An 18,222-nucleotide genomic window follows, 5' to 3' on the forward strand; every position below is an offset into this window, starting at 1 on the left:
TATAAAAACAGAACTCATTGAAAAACAATTAAATAAATAATATCAGGCGAAATTTCGATTGAATGTACCTACAAGCAAAATAACAGTCACTCCAATAAATTGAAAATTCATTCATTCATTCATTCATTCATTCATTCATTCATTCATTCATTCATTCATTCATTCATTCATTCATTCATTCATTCGATTGTTTGTTGTAAATAACAATCAGAATTGTTGACAACACTAAGTTGTTGATTTTAATTTCTCTTCTAAACTAATTTTTATTTCTAACAAACAGCTTTTTGAAACTCATCTGCAACATTGTTCCTGCTCGTGTTTGATTTCTTGTGAGTATACAAACACACACACACAAACACACACGCACACGACCACATAAACACAAACACCCACTCAAACACATATGATCACCCGCAAACAAACACATATCCATACAAAATTACATACACTCACAAGCACACATGTATACAAACATACCCACTTACGTGTTAATATCCACACAAACATACACACACTCACATGCACACACTCACACACACCGCCAAACAAACGTTCTCCAACAAGCATACCTCTCACAAAGAGATACGAGCAAACAGAAAACTGACATGAAGTGAACGCGATGACGAGATGATTCTTGCTTTGAATGTCTGCCAGAAATATCAGAAACAATGTAGAACATTCATTACCTAGAAAGGCAGCCGTGTGATGATGTGAATGCTTGTTTGCGGTGAGTTGTTGTGTGTGTTGGGAACGTGGTGATATTAAGGTGTGCGGTGTGTGGGGTGTGTTTGTGTCGTGAACGTGTGTGCGTGTGTGTGATATATGTAGAATATGATTACGATACGTGATGATTACATCACATATTATAGAAAAGACCCCAATAGGTGTTGACAAAAATATCGTAATTAATAATTTCCAGTCCGACTGTTGAAAAATTGAGTAATATCGTTGGGATAGTTGAAAAGATAATACTTAAAAGATAATAATAATTTAAAACACGCGTGAGGAATAATTTTGTACATGTTAATAATTGGTAGCTACAAAGGTCTACAATTCTGACACACAACATCCATGAATAACAGCAAGGCTTAAATCACACAACACAATTCCAAATCACAAGATTTACCAATGAAATCAGTAGACAGACAAACAGTAGGACAAACTACGATATTGAGAGTGAGACAGTAGGAACGAGTGGGACAAGAATCGAAAACGAGGACGTTGAACCAGCGGGATAATACAAAATACAAAATGCATAGAGCATTGGGTGAACGAGTTTAGTTAACTCTTGACTTTTGCATGGATGTTTCTCACGTTTTAATGAGTTAACAAATAATTTTATAAATTGTTTTATAAATTTTTATTTAATTATATTGCATTATATCTAATTTCAAATATCTTTGATTTTTGTTGAATTGCATATATAATTTTTAATTTACAAAATGGTTGTAAAGCGAGTTCGCCGAAACAAAATAAAGTTTCCCAAGTAAGATTAGAAATCATCAATATAGTATGGTAAAACATCAACATGACATGGTAGAGAACAAGTCAACTTGCGATGTACATAATATGGTTGACTTCATACGAAGAATGCATGTAACAAATGAGATTATTTAAATGGTTAATTCCATCATCATAATTTGTTGTGAGCACAACCATCTGTCATCCACATATCAATCAGTTAAATTGCAGCACAATGCAAACACATCCCTACAACACTCGCAGCAAAAAGTCTTTAAATAAAAATGTATCTTCAGTACACTTTTTAACAAGAAATTTAAATTTTTCAGACATACCGGTCGATCATCAAATATCCCAGCACACCGCTCCTTCAAACAACCTCACTCATCACCCTTGCACCCTCCAGTGTATCAACCGAATCAATCTGCAAATAACTATCAACACACACAAAAAAAATTAAAACCCAACAACTTTTAAAAAACATCCCAACCACCATTCTGACCAATCTGACTCCAGGAAGATAGAGCCCCGAGAAGACAACAGTAAGCAGTCTTTTTATTAAGTCAGTAAAACTCATTTGTTTTAACCAAAAATGGCTATTTTTACGAAAAAATTTTGTGATGAGAAAAAAAGGTCGTCAGCCGAAAATGTTGGCCCCCCGTCAAACGGTCAACATTGAAACATTTTCAAAAATTGCCCCTTTCCTGATCAACGTTTGAAAAATTGTAAAAATTTAGGCCCCTCCACTAAAGTTGCTTAGATCCGCCTCTGAACGTATAATTAATCAGAACTCACATCATAACATCATACATTTTATAATAAGACTGGGTGGGCATGCGATAGGGACCAACCAGTTGGAGAGAGACGAGTTAACTGGTGGGCTCCAAAGGGCAAGGTCTCCTCGTAAATAACATGAGAACATCTGCGTTGCAAGGAGAGTAACGGAAACAAGTTCAAATTTAACCTTTTACTTGTTTTTCAACAATTTTAAATATTTTTCTAACAAATTGGTTTATTATTATTTTAATAAAACATTTATAAAAATGAGTGAGTCATTTCTCGTTCAATTTCAATTATTAAACTTTACGACATTTGAACACTAATACTCAAGAGAAGATTAAGTCTCTAATTAAATAGTCATTAAATATTTTATATACGTAAACAGTTTTTAGTTATTTAACGTCGAGCCGGGCGAGTTCACAAGAACAAAAAGAATTTCCCTGAGAACAAACATTTTATTGCCCGGTGAATAGCGAAGAATAGAAAATGTTGAAGCATATGATGTTAGTGTGGCCTATAAGGAAATTATTGGATACAAAATTTCAACTTCTGTTTGGTTCCAAAAATAACGTTCAAACTTCAAGTCACGTTTTCTGCTTTCAAATTATCAAAGTCCCTTGAAACTGTAGTTGCAGCGAAATTTGTAATTTGTCCTTAATTGTGTTTAGAATTTAACGTACGTTCAATAACATAACATCAAACGGACAAGACGCTGAAAAGTTTTTCAAATTAAGAATCAGTTTTACTTACCTAATTGTTACAATTTTTTTTCAACTGACCATAACATAAAACAGATTGAAGATGCCACCCCTTCTAAGAACAACACTCATTGCAGAATCAAATTTGATGTTTCTTTACTCTGATGGAGCTGGAAGGAGAAGATGATGATGAAAGATAAATTAAAATTGAATGCAAACAGTTTGTCACTGTTTGTGAAGCTTTTAAAAACTTTCGACTGATTGTAAATGTAGGTGGAAGATATATTTTTCGTGAGTGCCTGCAATTGATGTGGTCTGCTTATCATTTATCTGATATAATTTGTTTTATGATTCATCAACGTTCACATCGCATGTGTGTGTGCGCGCGAGTGTGTGTGCGTGTATATGTGCAAGTGTGTGTGTGCGAAAGTTTGCGCTTTTGTGTTGTGAGAGTGGGACACCAATAACGAACTTATTCAACGTATGAAGATTACCTATGAAGATTGTCGGTAGATGCAAGCGAAGATTAACTTTGCTCTTTTTACAAATATCGTATGATGTTGTTGTGTGCAGTGTTTGTCCATGTACCAGTGGCAGATCTGGGGGGCGGGAAAGCACTGTTGTCCCCGTAACCACAAAAAAATTTTTGAAAAAAATTTTTGAAAAAAATTTGTAAAAAATTCTCCTCCATGATCGTGAAATATTTTTTAAAATGTTGGCCCCCGTCAAAGTTGTCCAGACAGATCCGCCATCGCACTGTGCATAGTGTCTATTTCATGTGAGTATAATGCATAGCAAAACTTCAATGTACATTTCTTGTACAGCTCAATTGCGAAATACAAAAGTACCACCGAAGTACAAGCGAAGGCGTAATTCCCGAACTCATTACGGAAGAGTTAAAAAATGAAGTAAGGTGTACTAAGTAACAATGTAAATCCAAAAATTTAACATTCACTTATTCACATTCACTTAGCCCCACGTTGTACCCAGGAACAAGGTTTTAGGTCTGCAGTCTTTCAGCTGAATTTTTTATCATAGTACTTGTATAAATTAGTTAATTAATCTTCCACAACAATAAAATTTGGCAAATCGCATTAAAATTAAAAATTGTGGTTTAACAAGCAAACGTTGAAGCAGTTTTTAGTCAATTTTTAGACAAATCATTTCCTGCTCCACCATCGGTTTGATGCAACCAAAAAATATAAATAAATAATATCAAATGATGGACATGCACTGCCCGCACATCAACTTCCTAAAGATTCTTCAAAATTTGTCAATACAAAGGTACTGCCCAAATGAAATATGAACATTCATCACGATCTCTGATGTGTTTGGGTTGAAATGGCTGTTGCAAAAATAAGTGTGATTCAATCAAATAAATAGAATGTGGCACGTAAGTGTATATGCTTGCGTCAGCAACTGCTCGTATATTTGTTGGCGTCTTTTCAATGGAAGTGTTAATTAATTTGGAATGAATGATTACCAAAAATTAACGTACGATCTCAAACAATGGAAGACATAATGCAGCTCCTCGTATCGATGTTATTTATTATTTAAAAAACGGTCTAATTTATATTCAGTTATTTTACCACGTGTTTCAGCATGCACGCATTGTTAGTAAGTAATGCTTATTTCCTCTCTACGTACATACATACATCTCAATTGAAGACGCCTAGGCACAGGCGCACACACTCACTTATAAATGATGCAGAGTTTGGCACCGTGAGCTGCTCATTTTATGACGTACGACTTTAAAGTCTCTTAAAATACGGTTTCTTCCACAAAAAATCATTAGACTCGAGCACGGATTATGCAGCTAGAGCGCAAAAATAATAAAAACTCCGCTGGATTTCGACTGGAGTGTTCATGCGAGTAAAACATTCTCAAACTAACTACGTACACGGTATCATAACAACAGTTTCCACCTCATATCATGTATATAAATGCACATATGCATTCACAAGTATATAAACATTTGAATATATTTGAATATGCAGGTGCATAAATTTAATAACAAACGCGTGGAAAAATTTGCTAAACAGATTTCGTAATGGACTGACTCGTTCAATATAAAACGTTACAAAATATTTGGAGGCAAACATTTATACATGTTATTACTGAAGTTTGATGAAAATATTTGCCAATTTAAAAACTAAAATTTCCTCATTCAATGCAGCTGCACGCACGTCACTTTGTGACACTGAAGAAAATGAAAATTTTTAAAAATTAAACATTGAAAATTATTTTTCATCCACGAAACCTCCAAAAATTTCAATTGAACCGAAAAATGAAATTCTAATTTCGTTAAAATATTATTTTAAAAAATTTTAACATATTTTGAACAACAAATTATTAATTTTGAAAACTAAATATTTAAAATTGTAACTGAGAACAAATATTATAAAATATTGAACTCGTGACTGGAACTTTTATATTCAATATTTCAGTGGAATTGTTCGGAATTTAAAAAAAAAAGTTTTTAATTTTATGTTGAAGAATGCCAAATCATTTTTCCTTAATTACTTTTTAGTTTTTTTTCTTAATATTAAGTACTTAATATTTTTATTAATATTAAGTACAGCTAATATGGTTTGTTTGGTTTTAAATGCAAGTTAAAATAATTGTATAACTTTCTTCGTGTAATTTATTTTTTTCCATATGAAACTAATCAAGTGTAAACATATTAACTAAACTCTTATTGCGTTGCATTGTATTATATTGTGTTTTATTGTATTGTATTGTATTGTATTTTATTGTATTGTATTGTGTTGTGTTGTGTTGTGTTGTATTGTATTGTATTGTATTGTATTGTATTGTATTGTATTGTATTGTATTGTATTGTATTGTATTGTATTGTATTGTATTGTATTGTATTGTATTGTATTGTATTGTATTGTATTGTATTGTATTGTATTGTATTGTATTGTATTGTATTGTATTGTATTGTATTGTATTGTATTGTATTGTATTGTATTGTATTGTATTGTATTGTATTGTATTGTATTGTATTGTATTGTATTGTACTGTACTGTATTGTATTGTATTGAAAATTTTCATTGAGAGTTCAATTAATTATTTAGTTAATTATTTAACATTTATGTGCACATTTTGATTATTTCCACATAATGAAACAACCAAACAACATGTTGTATGTACTGTACATTTTTCCGGTTAAAAATTCAAACACCCACAATAGAAAACACCACGACTGTTTGCTATTTTTATGTAAGCAGAATGTTTAAAGCCTCTTAAATTACTCTCCAAATTACAAAGTTACTTCTGCTCTGGTACTAATTTTAGCCAACACAAGTCATTAATGTCAACAACAATTTTAACGCAAAAAGTTTAAATTCAAAAATATTAAGATTGTTCAAATCTTTTTCATGAAATAATCAACCAGCATAAGAGCGGTAGATGAACCTTATACCGATTGAAATTAACGAAAGGCAGCAGTCAGATGAAATTTTTTATTTAAAAAAAATGATCCCATACGTGAATGAATAAATTTGAAATAAAACACAATCTTGACATGAATGATAATTACACGTAATTTTTAAAAATATTATCGGTAAGTACAATTGAAAGCGAAGGTATGAAAGAATATTTGGCCCATCATCAATCACGTACCTCGGTTTAGGTCATAATCTCTGGTAATGAATTTGTTGTCAAGTGCTACAAAGCCGGCCACCCTGGTCAGCGTTGAATGCTGGTGTTTCAAGCTGCTTGTCATTATCACAATCCATATCGTCAGCAGAAGCATCTTCGTTTGTCTCAACCTCTAACTAACGTCCAGTTTGTATATTATATTGCGCTGCAATTTTTAGTCTGAAAAATTAACTTGAGAAAAAGGGGCAACTAGTTATTAAAATGAATTATTTCTATTATAGCGGAAAATTATGATCAACAACGTTGTTCGATCTTATTCAATTCCAAGCATCGGCGCATGCAATGAACAAATTTTGATTAAAAATATTTGTTGAAAATATTCGAGTTGAGCTACTTTCAAAAACTTGCTTTCGCAAATATTATTTCAACAAGTGAAACAAAATTTTCAATATTCTTTTCTGAATAGTACTCCTTCGTTTGCATCAGCTAACACAAACCATATGTGCGATCATCAAACAAAATTATTTGAAATAATTGTAGTCGAATATTTCAATCGCTTCAGCGACATATAAAGTCATAACTTGCAATGATAGAAAAAATGATAGTGGTATGAAATCAAATTTTTGAACACGTATGTTGAAAAAATTGCGCAAACAGTAGTAAGTCGTTACATTCAAATGAGGCTGAAGTTTGCCGCTACATATATGCGGAGTGAGATAAGGCTAAAAAAGATGGCTTCTATTATAATCGCATGCGCGTCACAAGCATGCATCACATGGGCGTTAAGCATATTAATGGGAGTGAATACACGCACATTCATGTGAATAAACATACACACAAAGGTTAAAAAGGTCAATTACACTCTTCCAAAGTTCAGAGGATTCAACAAAGCACATAAACGTCCTATATGAATACGTGCTAAACGACGCATCACACACGATGCATGTGATAGGTGGGGATCTTTTTGTCATATTCGAACCTGGTTACCGCGATACAGCACCAGGCGACTTTAACCATTAGACCATCACGACCATTACAAACACACACACACACATGTCTATACCAATATATATATATATATATATATATATATATATATATATATAATTGTATATAATACGTGTATATATAAAGTTAAATATATATATATATCTTTATATATATATATATATATATATATATATATATATAATATACAAAACTTCATTTTGTGAAAAAATTTTACTGTCATGGCAAAAATTTTGTTGTTATTTACAAAAAGATGGATAGAAGAGATGGGACGAACTTTCTTTTCTGGAGATATCGAAAATTATAATGGTTAAAGTAGGATGAGTCATTATTAAGTGTTGCCATCACTGAAGTAATATGGATCATCCCTCATAAGCATGATCTTCTCATCTCCTTGTCATCGTTCTCTTTTGCATGCATTCTTAAATTCTTTCTTTCATTCATTCATTCTTTTTAATTCTCCCTTGAAGACTACTTCTCAATCACGTGTATTACAAGCTTAAATGCGATTCTTGTCTCAGTGGCCTGCCACACCACCCACGCATGCAACTACCTCCTCCTCCTCCTCCTCCTCCTCCTCCTCCTCCTCCTCCTCCTCCTCCTCCTCCTCCTCCTCCTCCTCCTCCTCCTAATACTCCCACACCTCTGCCTCTGCTCACATCTCTTGATTATCAGTTTCTCAATTTATTCATACAAATTTTGAAAAATTTCAAACTATTAAAACAAATAATATTGTAACACATTTTTCGATTAAAAAGGTTTTTAGAAAATTGTTGGTTGCGTCAGAGAAAGTGATTAATTTTTGATCAACCGACTTTTTGGTTTTTGTTTATTTGTTTTGAAAATCGTTACAATATAAATGTAGATGACCTGATTTCGTCTCGTCAACTCAATTGCACAATTTAAATATTCATTAACTGATTTCACCCACCATCCAATCGACAAGATGATTGTACAATAAGTATGTAAAACGCTGGAAGCTTTTACAGTTTTTCCAAATCTAATAGTTTTTTTAATATTTATTTGATTTCACTCAATTTGTTATCTAAACTATTATCATATGTTTTTTAATAGATATTTTATTTTAACTTTTACAAATATAGAATTATTGTGAATTTTTCATTTTCTTTGTGCAAAACATTTGAAACATTGATTCAGCGAGTGAGAAAGATAACAAACACGTTATTTTGAGATAAAAGCATTCATTCATTTTTGTCGTATTTCACAGGGTTCGTGACAAAACACGTATGCAGCAACAAATAAAACAATCTCATTTATATATTTCTTCAATGCCTCACTCTCATTTTCTTATTGGTCACCAAGCTTCCCATCTCAAAGCAAACCCTGATGTGATCTTTGCATCATTGCTGGAGTAGTTGCATCTTCAATAAATTCTTACACGGTACTCACTTGGCATAACTTTAAAATGATTACGATGCAAATTTGAAAAATTTCATTATTTATTTGATTTCAGACCAGATTTTTAAAATCGATGATTTCAGTGGGAATTGGTTAGACATTTTCAAATCAAAATAAAATTACATATTTTCAAGCGTTGAGATATTTCATATCAAAATACATTGTCAAAATATCTGTAATTTAGGAGCGCCTTCTTCTCCATGGAAAGTGTTCCTAATGTGATCCACATCCAGACTAGTTGAAAAATCTTATGGGCTTCCAAGTCAATCGACATCATCATCTAATTGTTATTTGCGAGATCGACTGCATGCTGCTTATGGATGTAGGAAGTTTTTAAATGATATAAAATGAAAATTAGTAACTTTCTAAGTTATTCTAAAAAGTATTATTCAGCAGAGTTTTTTATTGATTTGAAAATATGTAATGCAATTTTATTATTTATTGAAAAGTAAATTTCCAATGTAAAAACTGAAAAAATTAATTTATTTGTTCTCTTGTCTCAGTTTTTCTGTTGGACAACTTTAAAACGTCCTTTAATAAAAGAGTGTAATAATTGAGGTTGCATGATGTTTAAGTTCACGGCACAACCTGAAAATATCATCACACTTCTTAGTTGTGTCGCGAGTAAGAAATTTCATAAACTGCAAGCAACCAGCGAATGGTAAACGTGAAGAGAAACAGAAGTAAAACACCAAAGAGTATATACAGCGCTAAAAAATGTATCTTTTAGCAAATAAAATTTCATTTATTAAAAAATTAAGTTTGTTTATATTTATATATATATATATATATATATATATATATATTTATATATTTATTTATATATATATTTATATATTTATATATATCTATCTATATATTTCTATCTTTTTCACTTATATATATAGAGAGAAAGAGAAAAAAGAGTTATTTATATATTTTTTTAAATAATGTAAACAGAAAGAACTGTTTATGAGAAAGCATTTCATTGAAAACCAACCTAACAACCCACATTCGCTGACTTGCTTCATGTTTTTTGAGTAAACATCATCAGCATTTATTTGTCAGCCAGTGCAATAAAAAATTTAAATGAGAAGTTTCATGACAACATTAATGTAGGTTGGTGTTTGTTGGTGTTTGTGGGTGTTTGTTGCTTTTAGGCATTATAATATTAATGGTTCTGCATGCCGGTGTATTCATTAAAAGAACGCCAGCGTTGGTGTATCTCTTGATGCATCAAGCAAACAAACATGGATTCGTGTGGCGTTCATATTTTCCAGGAAATGTCTTGATGTGATAGGTTCGCAAACATTTTTCCGCCTCTCCAACTAAAACTGCAGTCGCCCTGCATTATGCAGTTGATTCCAAGCAAATGAATGTTCATTTCATAATTTATTCACATGCTTTTAAACAAATTCAAGTAATTTTTGTGTATCTATTTTTTCAAACGAGAAGTACATTGTTTTAATGTCAAATGTTGTTTGTTTTTAAGTTTTTAATTTAAATAATAAAATAAAAAATGTTTTGTATTATTCCTAATATTCGTTCATATATGGATATCCACAAAATAATTTGCTTGCTCAAAATTAATTAGCACTGAAAAACTTTTCCTTCATCCATTTTAATCTATCTTTTTTTCGGTTCACGTCTGTTGAGATCTACATGTGTAAATCAAAGTGTCTGAGTCGGAGGTTTTTGCCAGAGTCTGATTTTTATGCGAAGTCGCAGTCGAATATTTTTCACCCAACTTCGAAAAGTTTGAATAGTTTAAAAATAAAATATTGTTTTCTATTCTAAAAATGATTAATCAAGTTTTCCAAAAGACATACACGCTCAGTGATACGCAGTTGTCTTTAAAAGATGCTAGCAAACGTGCTTTGAGACAATTTTAATTTTTAAATGAAAAAATCAGAATCGTAAAATTTTAAATCAGGGATTCAGATTTGAGGCGGGAAATGTTTCATCCGACTCCAAAACCCTGGGGCAAATAACTCAAGTAAACTGGTAATTCATCAACTTTGTTCATTATGCCATATCTAAAAATCTATAACAAATTAAATATTTTTCTATAATAAATACAAAAAATAGCTACTTCAAAAATCTTAAAATAAAACAAAGGCGTTAAAAGAACAACATTTTCAAAACATTGTAAAATTTAAAAGTTTGATGACTTGTTGCAGTCCTGCATTGCAACGACGACCGCACTCAACAAATCAATCAGACAGTGAAATTTTTATAGCAGCATTTACATGAGGCTCAAGATAAAAAACCATTAAGCTTGCATTGTAAATTTGACTCAAGCAGATGCACATGACATCGGCTGGAAAGTAATCCACAACGAACTTTTCTGTTTACATCTTCCACGCGAATAAGTTTGCATTTTAAATAATTCAATCTATGTCTTATGCAAAATATACTCAGGATCCTGAACTTGTACAGACATGTCGAACCAAGGTGGGTGATTTTTTCAAAAAAAGAAACTAATTTTTTAATGAAAACATTTTTAGAAAAATCAGGTATAGAAATTGAGGAAAGCTTGATTAGATCTGAACAAGAGAAGGATTATTTTTATTTTGCTCTGACTCGCGTTTTATTGTTTCGTTCGACCTTCGATAATTTTTTGTTTCGCTTTGGTTTCCATCTCTGTTTTTCAAATTATCTTTTTTCTGTATTTGTTTTTGTTAACGAGTCAGGCTTTTAGTTCTGTTAGCGGCCATTCTCGTTTCTATTTTTGTTAGGAAATAATATATTATTTCTTTTTCAATTTTTATACTTTATAATTTTTGAACATTTTCTACCAACGTGGAAAAAATTTAAAAATTATTGTAAAAAAAATTAGAAATAGAAAGAGAGAAAGAGAGAGAATAAAAGGTCAGAAAGAGAAAAATATAAAAAAAGGAGAACAGGTAGGTTGATAAAAAGGTAAGAATGAGTAAGAGAGAAAAGGAATAAATAGAAGGAGGGAAGAATAAATGCAAAAGATGTTTCATGATTTTATAATTAGTAGTCGGAAGATTAAACTTGTTAAATATTGACGATGGATTTAAATTAAAGATACAAAAAGTTATTATTTATTGTGAATAAATGATTAAATAAATAATTATATAACAAATTTTTTTCAATTTCAGAGGGGCATTTTCTGATGACTGTTGACAAATATTTATTAAAAATAAAATCTGTGGAGCAAAAAAATATGTCAACCTGCCTGGGCCCGATGTTACGATTCAATCGCCAGAGACAGGTATGCAAATGAATGCATCGAGGTTCGTCAACAGACATTGTCCATTTCTCAGATTTTGGTTTTCTATTGCATAAAATATTTACTCAAAAAACAGTATTGGTGAATTAATGGAGCTTCAATGAATTCTAGAATTCTACGTTTTTAAAAATATTTTAATATATATTTATTCAAGAAAGATGAATTGTGGTTTGGAATCGTCAAAATGTTACCAGGGTCATGTTTCTATGCACTAGATGTCATATTTCTGATGAAATGAGTTCACTTTTCATCAGGCTTGTTGTTGGAGTGCAGAAGAACCACGGACGGAGAAATATTTGGATGTCTCATTCCGTTCATTCTGTTAAATGTTCTCGTCATGCAATAAATAATTCTAAAGGTTGTGTCATCTCAAACAATTATATGTCATCAAATTTTATTAAGGTCATTTTATTTCACCGTGAATTAATTTTTACGATGAAAACGAAGAAAATTTTTATAGTTATTAATATCAATCATATATATTATTTTTATAATTAAAAATATTCAAAAATTTCAAATATTTTTAACCATTCATAAATATTTAAAACTATTTAATTATAAACTATTAATTTACATTTATTAGTTTAATTAATTTCATCGGCTTCGATTTTTTCGTTGAAAAAAAAATTTATAATTAGTTGCACCCAGTTCGAATCTCAACAGAACTGAGGTACGAAAAAACTTAATAGCAACTTTAAAAAATTTATTTGATGGGTAAAACAATGACAACAAGGTCATTTTATGTTCATATACATGTATTCAAATATTACTATAATTAAATAGGCAAATTTATGTGTGTCTGTGATCGTGTGCTTGTTTGTGAGTGTGTATGATTTGATAAATAAAATTTAAAATACACCTGCTGCTAAATTATCTTTCCAATTCTATTTAAAAATCAGCCTCCATTAAATCTTCAAAACTTATAAATGAAAAAAAATTTTTAAAATAACGATTAAAATACAAAATGATAAACTCTTCCTTTCAGGTTTATAAAATGTTTAATTCACGTGATAACCAAAGAAATATCAAAATATTTTTCACAAAACTTCTATTTGACGTTTTGTTTATTCTTCGTTTATTACATTCGTCTTTATCACATAACAACTCCTTTATGACGTTAACACATCAAAAAACAAAATTAACATTATAACAATAAAGAAAATAAAAATTAGGTGTACCCGTACGAGCCTTAACTTACATCCGAACCGACATTTTTAAAACGTTACGGATGTTTCAACTTTTCCATTTTGAAATGCATCACGGCGTATTAATGTCGTTTTGACGATAATTTTATTTGCAAGCCATAAATCAAGCGACAGCTATGCTTCATTACAAATTATTGTTGATGGTGGTGGTAGTGCTACTTAGTTTGGCGTTCTCGTCATTCGTTAAAGCTGAATTGTCTGTTGTGGTTGTTAATGTTGTCTGTGTTCATGTTGTCTGTCTTTTAATGCAATTGTAGTGGATGTTACGTCTGATGTGGAGCTTGTAATTCCATTCTATTTCGGTGGATTTGTATTTTTAGAGAGTTAGTTTTGTCACGGCAGGAATGTGATGCTTGCATCGGCTGACAACGTTAATGTATTTTCTGTGAGTGCCTTCGTTGGTTTCATTCTGATTGATGTCATCGCTCTTTCATGATTATTGGGCTGACAACAACTTATTCTCTTGCTGTCACTCTTCCTTTCTGTCACCAACCATCGTCTAATTACCGTTCATCATATAATCACAAATTATTATGTAATCACGTCATTGTGAATGAGATCCTTTCATCATGCTCATTCCGGTCATATGTGTCTTTGCTCTTCCGTTTCCGTGATGACGTAATTCATTTTTACGTTTTTACTAATTTGAGATGATAATGAATAATAATATAATGATAGCCAGACCTATTGAACAATACCTTCCATCAATCATTATTCAGTGACAAATTCCTCAGCAACAGGAAATTAGCTACGAGAGCCGACGAATAGGCAATCCATTTGAAGGTCATGACCTCTGCAAAGGTCACGTGATAAAAACATTCCCGCCAACAACATGTGGCGTACGTGACGTTGACGATATGTACAGGAAGCCAGAGAAGTGCAAAGGTGAGCAGCAAGTTTGAAACGAGGCTGTGTGTGGAAGGAGCGAAGTGTCGGAGGGTTTGCCTGCGCGTTGCTAAGGTCCTCGACGATGGTGCTTTCCATCTGGAAAAATTTGTTGCTGTTGAAACTTTTTTATTTGAAACTTTTGCTGTTGATGTATTTTTTGTAGAAATTTTTGTCGATGATGTTATTGTTGCTGATGTTGTTGCTAATGATGTTGCTGATATTGTGATTTGTGTTGCTTCAAAATTTTGTGATGTTTGTTTTATTGGTGTAGTTGTTTTCAATAAAATTGTTGTCTGTGCTAATTTATTTTTTGTTGCTGTTGCTGCTGCTGTTTCTGCTGGTGACGCACTTGCCAAGGTGTTTGAGTTTTTTGATGGTGATGACGTCACGGAAGTCGATGAAGCAGAGGACACTGTTATTGACGTTGCAGTGCGTGAAATAAATTTCAATGTATTCCTTTGCGATATCAATGTTGATGATGATGATGATGACGACGATGATGATGTTAATAATGGCGGAATTTTTGCTAATCCAATAGGTTTGCTGATTTCATTTCCATTGGATTGAATGTTGTTGTTGTTGTTGTTGTTGCTGTTAGTAAAATAAAACACCTTGCTGTTACTGTGGGGAACATCATTTTGTTTGTTGGAATTGTAACATTCATTTCCTTCAAAATTGTTTTTAAATATAAAATTTTTGATGTTGTTAAAGTTGTTGTTATTGTTGTTGATGTTTATGTTGTTGTTGTTGCTACTGTTGTTGTTGTTGTTGTTATGTTTGATGTGAATGAAGTTGATATTCTCCTCATGTTGTTGGCTATGCACTTCAACATCTCGACAAGGCCCTTGGTTCATAAAGTGATAAGTATTAAAGTGGTTGCTGCTGTTGTTGCTGTTGTTGTTTATGTTGTTGAAAGTATTTTTTGCACAAATAGAATCGTTGTAAAAATTAGCAGCTGTGTTTGTGAAGCCGGTGTAGTGACTTGCGCCACCTTTTGAAGCTGCATCATTATCACCGTGCTCCATATTTTTTATGCAAGTAATTTTATTATCGCAGTATCTGATGTTGCTTGCTTCATTTTTTATTTTCCACTGCTTTGTTTTATTTTTTATTGTGAAATCGTTTAATTTTTTGAATTTCGAATAGAGATTGTTACTCTTTTTAAAATTAATTTTATTGCATGAGTGTATCTTCCTGGCATTGAAGTTGCAGTCTGATACCAAATTGGTTGTGGAGAAGGTTCTGCCGAGGAAGAAATGATTCTCATCATCATTATCAAGATCATCTTCGGTGCAATCTTCCGACTGCAGCACGTCTCCAGCAACAGCACCAGAGTTTCTCTCCAGCAGATTATTTCCACCACCAGCACAACCAACACTGCCATCTTCCGCAACATTCGAAACGTTCTTAGTAGGAATGTTGTTTGCGGTCATGTGTGGATGTTTGTGTTTGTTAGATTTGTTTGCGTTGGAATTCGATTCACTTTTGATTGGTTGGTATTTGTGGGGAGGTTTGCCGGAAAGAAGAGATGATAATCTCAATAAACCCTCAGTGCTTTCATATTTTTCCGCGTACTTGCAATCGCCAGAGTCATTTGCATTGTCATCATCATCTTCATCATCGTCCTCCTCATCATCCTCATTCTTTTTGTCATCATCATCATCATCAAAGTTGTCATCATTTCTATGTATAGTTGGATGAGATATTTCAAAGGTGTCCATTTTATATTGATCAGTGTTGGCGGGTTTATCAAGATCAACTTGGTGTCGGAGACGGTGATGATGATGATGGTGGTGGTGATTGTCATGTTTGCTGGGACTGTTATCATGGCGGTCAACTTCATTGTTATCACCATCATCAGTGTTATTGTCATCATTATCATCCTCATCAGCATCATCATCAGCAACAATATTTTTGTTTTCGCACTCATTTCCGTTGACATTTTTGTTTATGTAACAAGAAACTCTCAACTGCGCCTTGCTGACGTTGTGGTTGCATTTTGACATCTTCACGTGTTGATTGTTTGTATCATCTGCAACAGCATCACATTCATCATCAGTATTCTTACCAATCATCCAATCAGCATCCAAATTAGTTAGGAGGTCATCAACATCGTCGTCGTCGTCATCCTCACGTACATGATCATTATCATCATTGCAAATGTCCTCCCCGCCATCATCATCATTATCAACACAACTGTCATTATTATCATCATCAACGACAACGCTGTAGTCGCCGCCATTGTGACCACACTTCTTAGCGAAATCTTTATTTTTTTCTGAGTGAAAATCGAAATCGTATTTAATGCACGTCATTGCCGGTGCTCCAGAATTCGGCTGATGGATCGATTTTTGCATTTTGTTCAAATATTTAAGGTAATTGTACTGTTTATATTTTTGTTTATGTTCATGTTTGTGTTCATGTTTGTGTTCACGTTGTTGTTCCTGTGCATGTTGATGCTCGTATTGTATTGCATGCAATGTATGTACTTGCTGATGTTGTTGTTGCTGCTGATGTTGTTGCTGTTGTTGTTGTTGTTGCTGATATAGTTGTTGTTGCTGCTGTTGTTGTGGAGGAGGAAGGGGAGAAGGAGGATGAAGATATGAGCATGTTTGAACGCTTTTCGAAATTTCTTTAGACGCTTGAAAGTCATAAAAAGAAGAAATGTGATGTTTATGTGGATGTTGTTTATGAGGCTGCTGATCTGAAAACGTAAATTGTTGTTGTTGTAGTTGTTGTTGTAGTTGTTGTTGTTGTTGTTGTTGAAAGATTTGTTGATATTTTTGAAGTTTTTGACAATCTTGCTGATTAAGTTCCTCAGAACGTTCAAAATTCATCACGGAGTGCTGCAGAGATTGAATGTTTACATTTGTGCTGCTACCCTCGCTGGCGTCGTAAAACTTTGAAAATAGCAAACAGTTGTGCAAATCATCACAAAACTCAAAATGACCGCAATCAACATCTTCTTCTTCAGCATCGTCTTTCTCATCATCTTCATCATTATCGGAGGCATTATGCATGGCTACACAGCTGTATTCACCAAGGTTTATTGGTCTGCTTTGTTGCCTAAGAAGATCAACATGATCCTTCTCTTTCTTTATGTTCCAGCCATCTTCAACATTCAATGGATATGATCTGATGTCGTCGATTGTGTTATCTGCCTTGCAGAGATTGTTGTTGTTGTTGTTGTTGTGGTGGTTGTTGTGATTCGTCATGTGTTTGTTGGTGCTGTTGTGGTTGTTGTTGCAATTCATCAAGTGTTTGTTGTCATCTGTGAAGCTCACAACATGATCACCGCACATGCACTCACCAAACAGTTCATCATTATCTTTGCCACGCAAACCACAGTGGCCGACATCATCATCTTGCTTGTCGCCGTCCGCCGGCGTCAGCTGGTGATATGCGCATTCCTTTCGACCAGCAATTGATGGGGTCAAAGAGAAAGATGTTGTTAGCGATGTTGTCGACGTTGTTGATGATGGTGACGACGACGACGATGAGTGAAACAATGATTTCAAAAAGTCAAAAAAATTTCGAAAGAAAATGAATCTGACATTCGCATCTGGCACAAGAAAATGCTTGAAATGTTTCCTCAATTTGACTTTCCATAATTTTAAAAAACAAACGGTAGCAAATGCGGGAAATAGGTAAGAAAACAAAAATCCTAAAACCACAAAATTTACTTCCGGTATGAAACACATTCCTGATTTAACGTCAACACCACCTTTCCTTACTTCCGTTTCATCCAAGATGAACTCGACCGTTGATTGGATGATGGAGACCACCCACGGTGATATTAACCAGATGATGCTTAACGAAGAAAGTGATTTGTTACTGTCAATGAATTTGTTTCTCTTGTTGCTGATGCTGTTGCTGATAATGTTGTTGTTGTCGATGATGTTGTTGATTTTGTTGTTGT

The 18,222-nt window shown here is 32.9% G+C and overlaps 1 protein-coding gene across 1 annotated transcript in view; it reads left to right on the forward strand.

The window, feature by feature from the left end:
- The window catches only part of HELRODRAFT_169368 (hypothetical protein), a gene marked incomplete at both ends in the record, with an annotated part of 5,199 nt that extends 3,961 nt beyond the window's left edge, over positions 1 to 1,238 (forward strand). The window contains one exon of the mRNA XM_009015191.1: positions 1,121 to 1,238. Coding sequence (XP_009013439.1) covers positions 1,121 to 1,238 — 118 coding nt within the window. The remainder of the gene's footprint in view (positions 1 to 1,120) is intronic.
- Positions 1,239 to 18,222: the final 16,984 nt, after the last annotated feature.

Source organism: Helobdella robusta (assembly GCF_000326865.2).
Source record: "Helobdella robusta unplaced genomic scaffold HELROscaffold_15, whole genome shotgun sequence".
In the NCBI taxonomy this organism is placed as follows: domain Eukaryota; kingdom Metazoa; phylum Annelida; class Clitellata; order Rhynchobdellida; family Glossiphoniidae; genus Helobdella; species Helobdella robusta.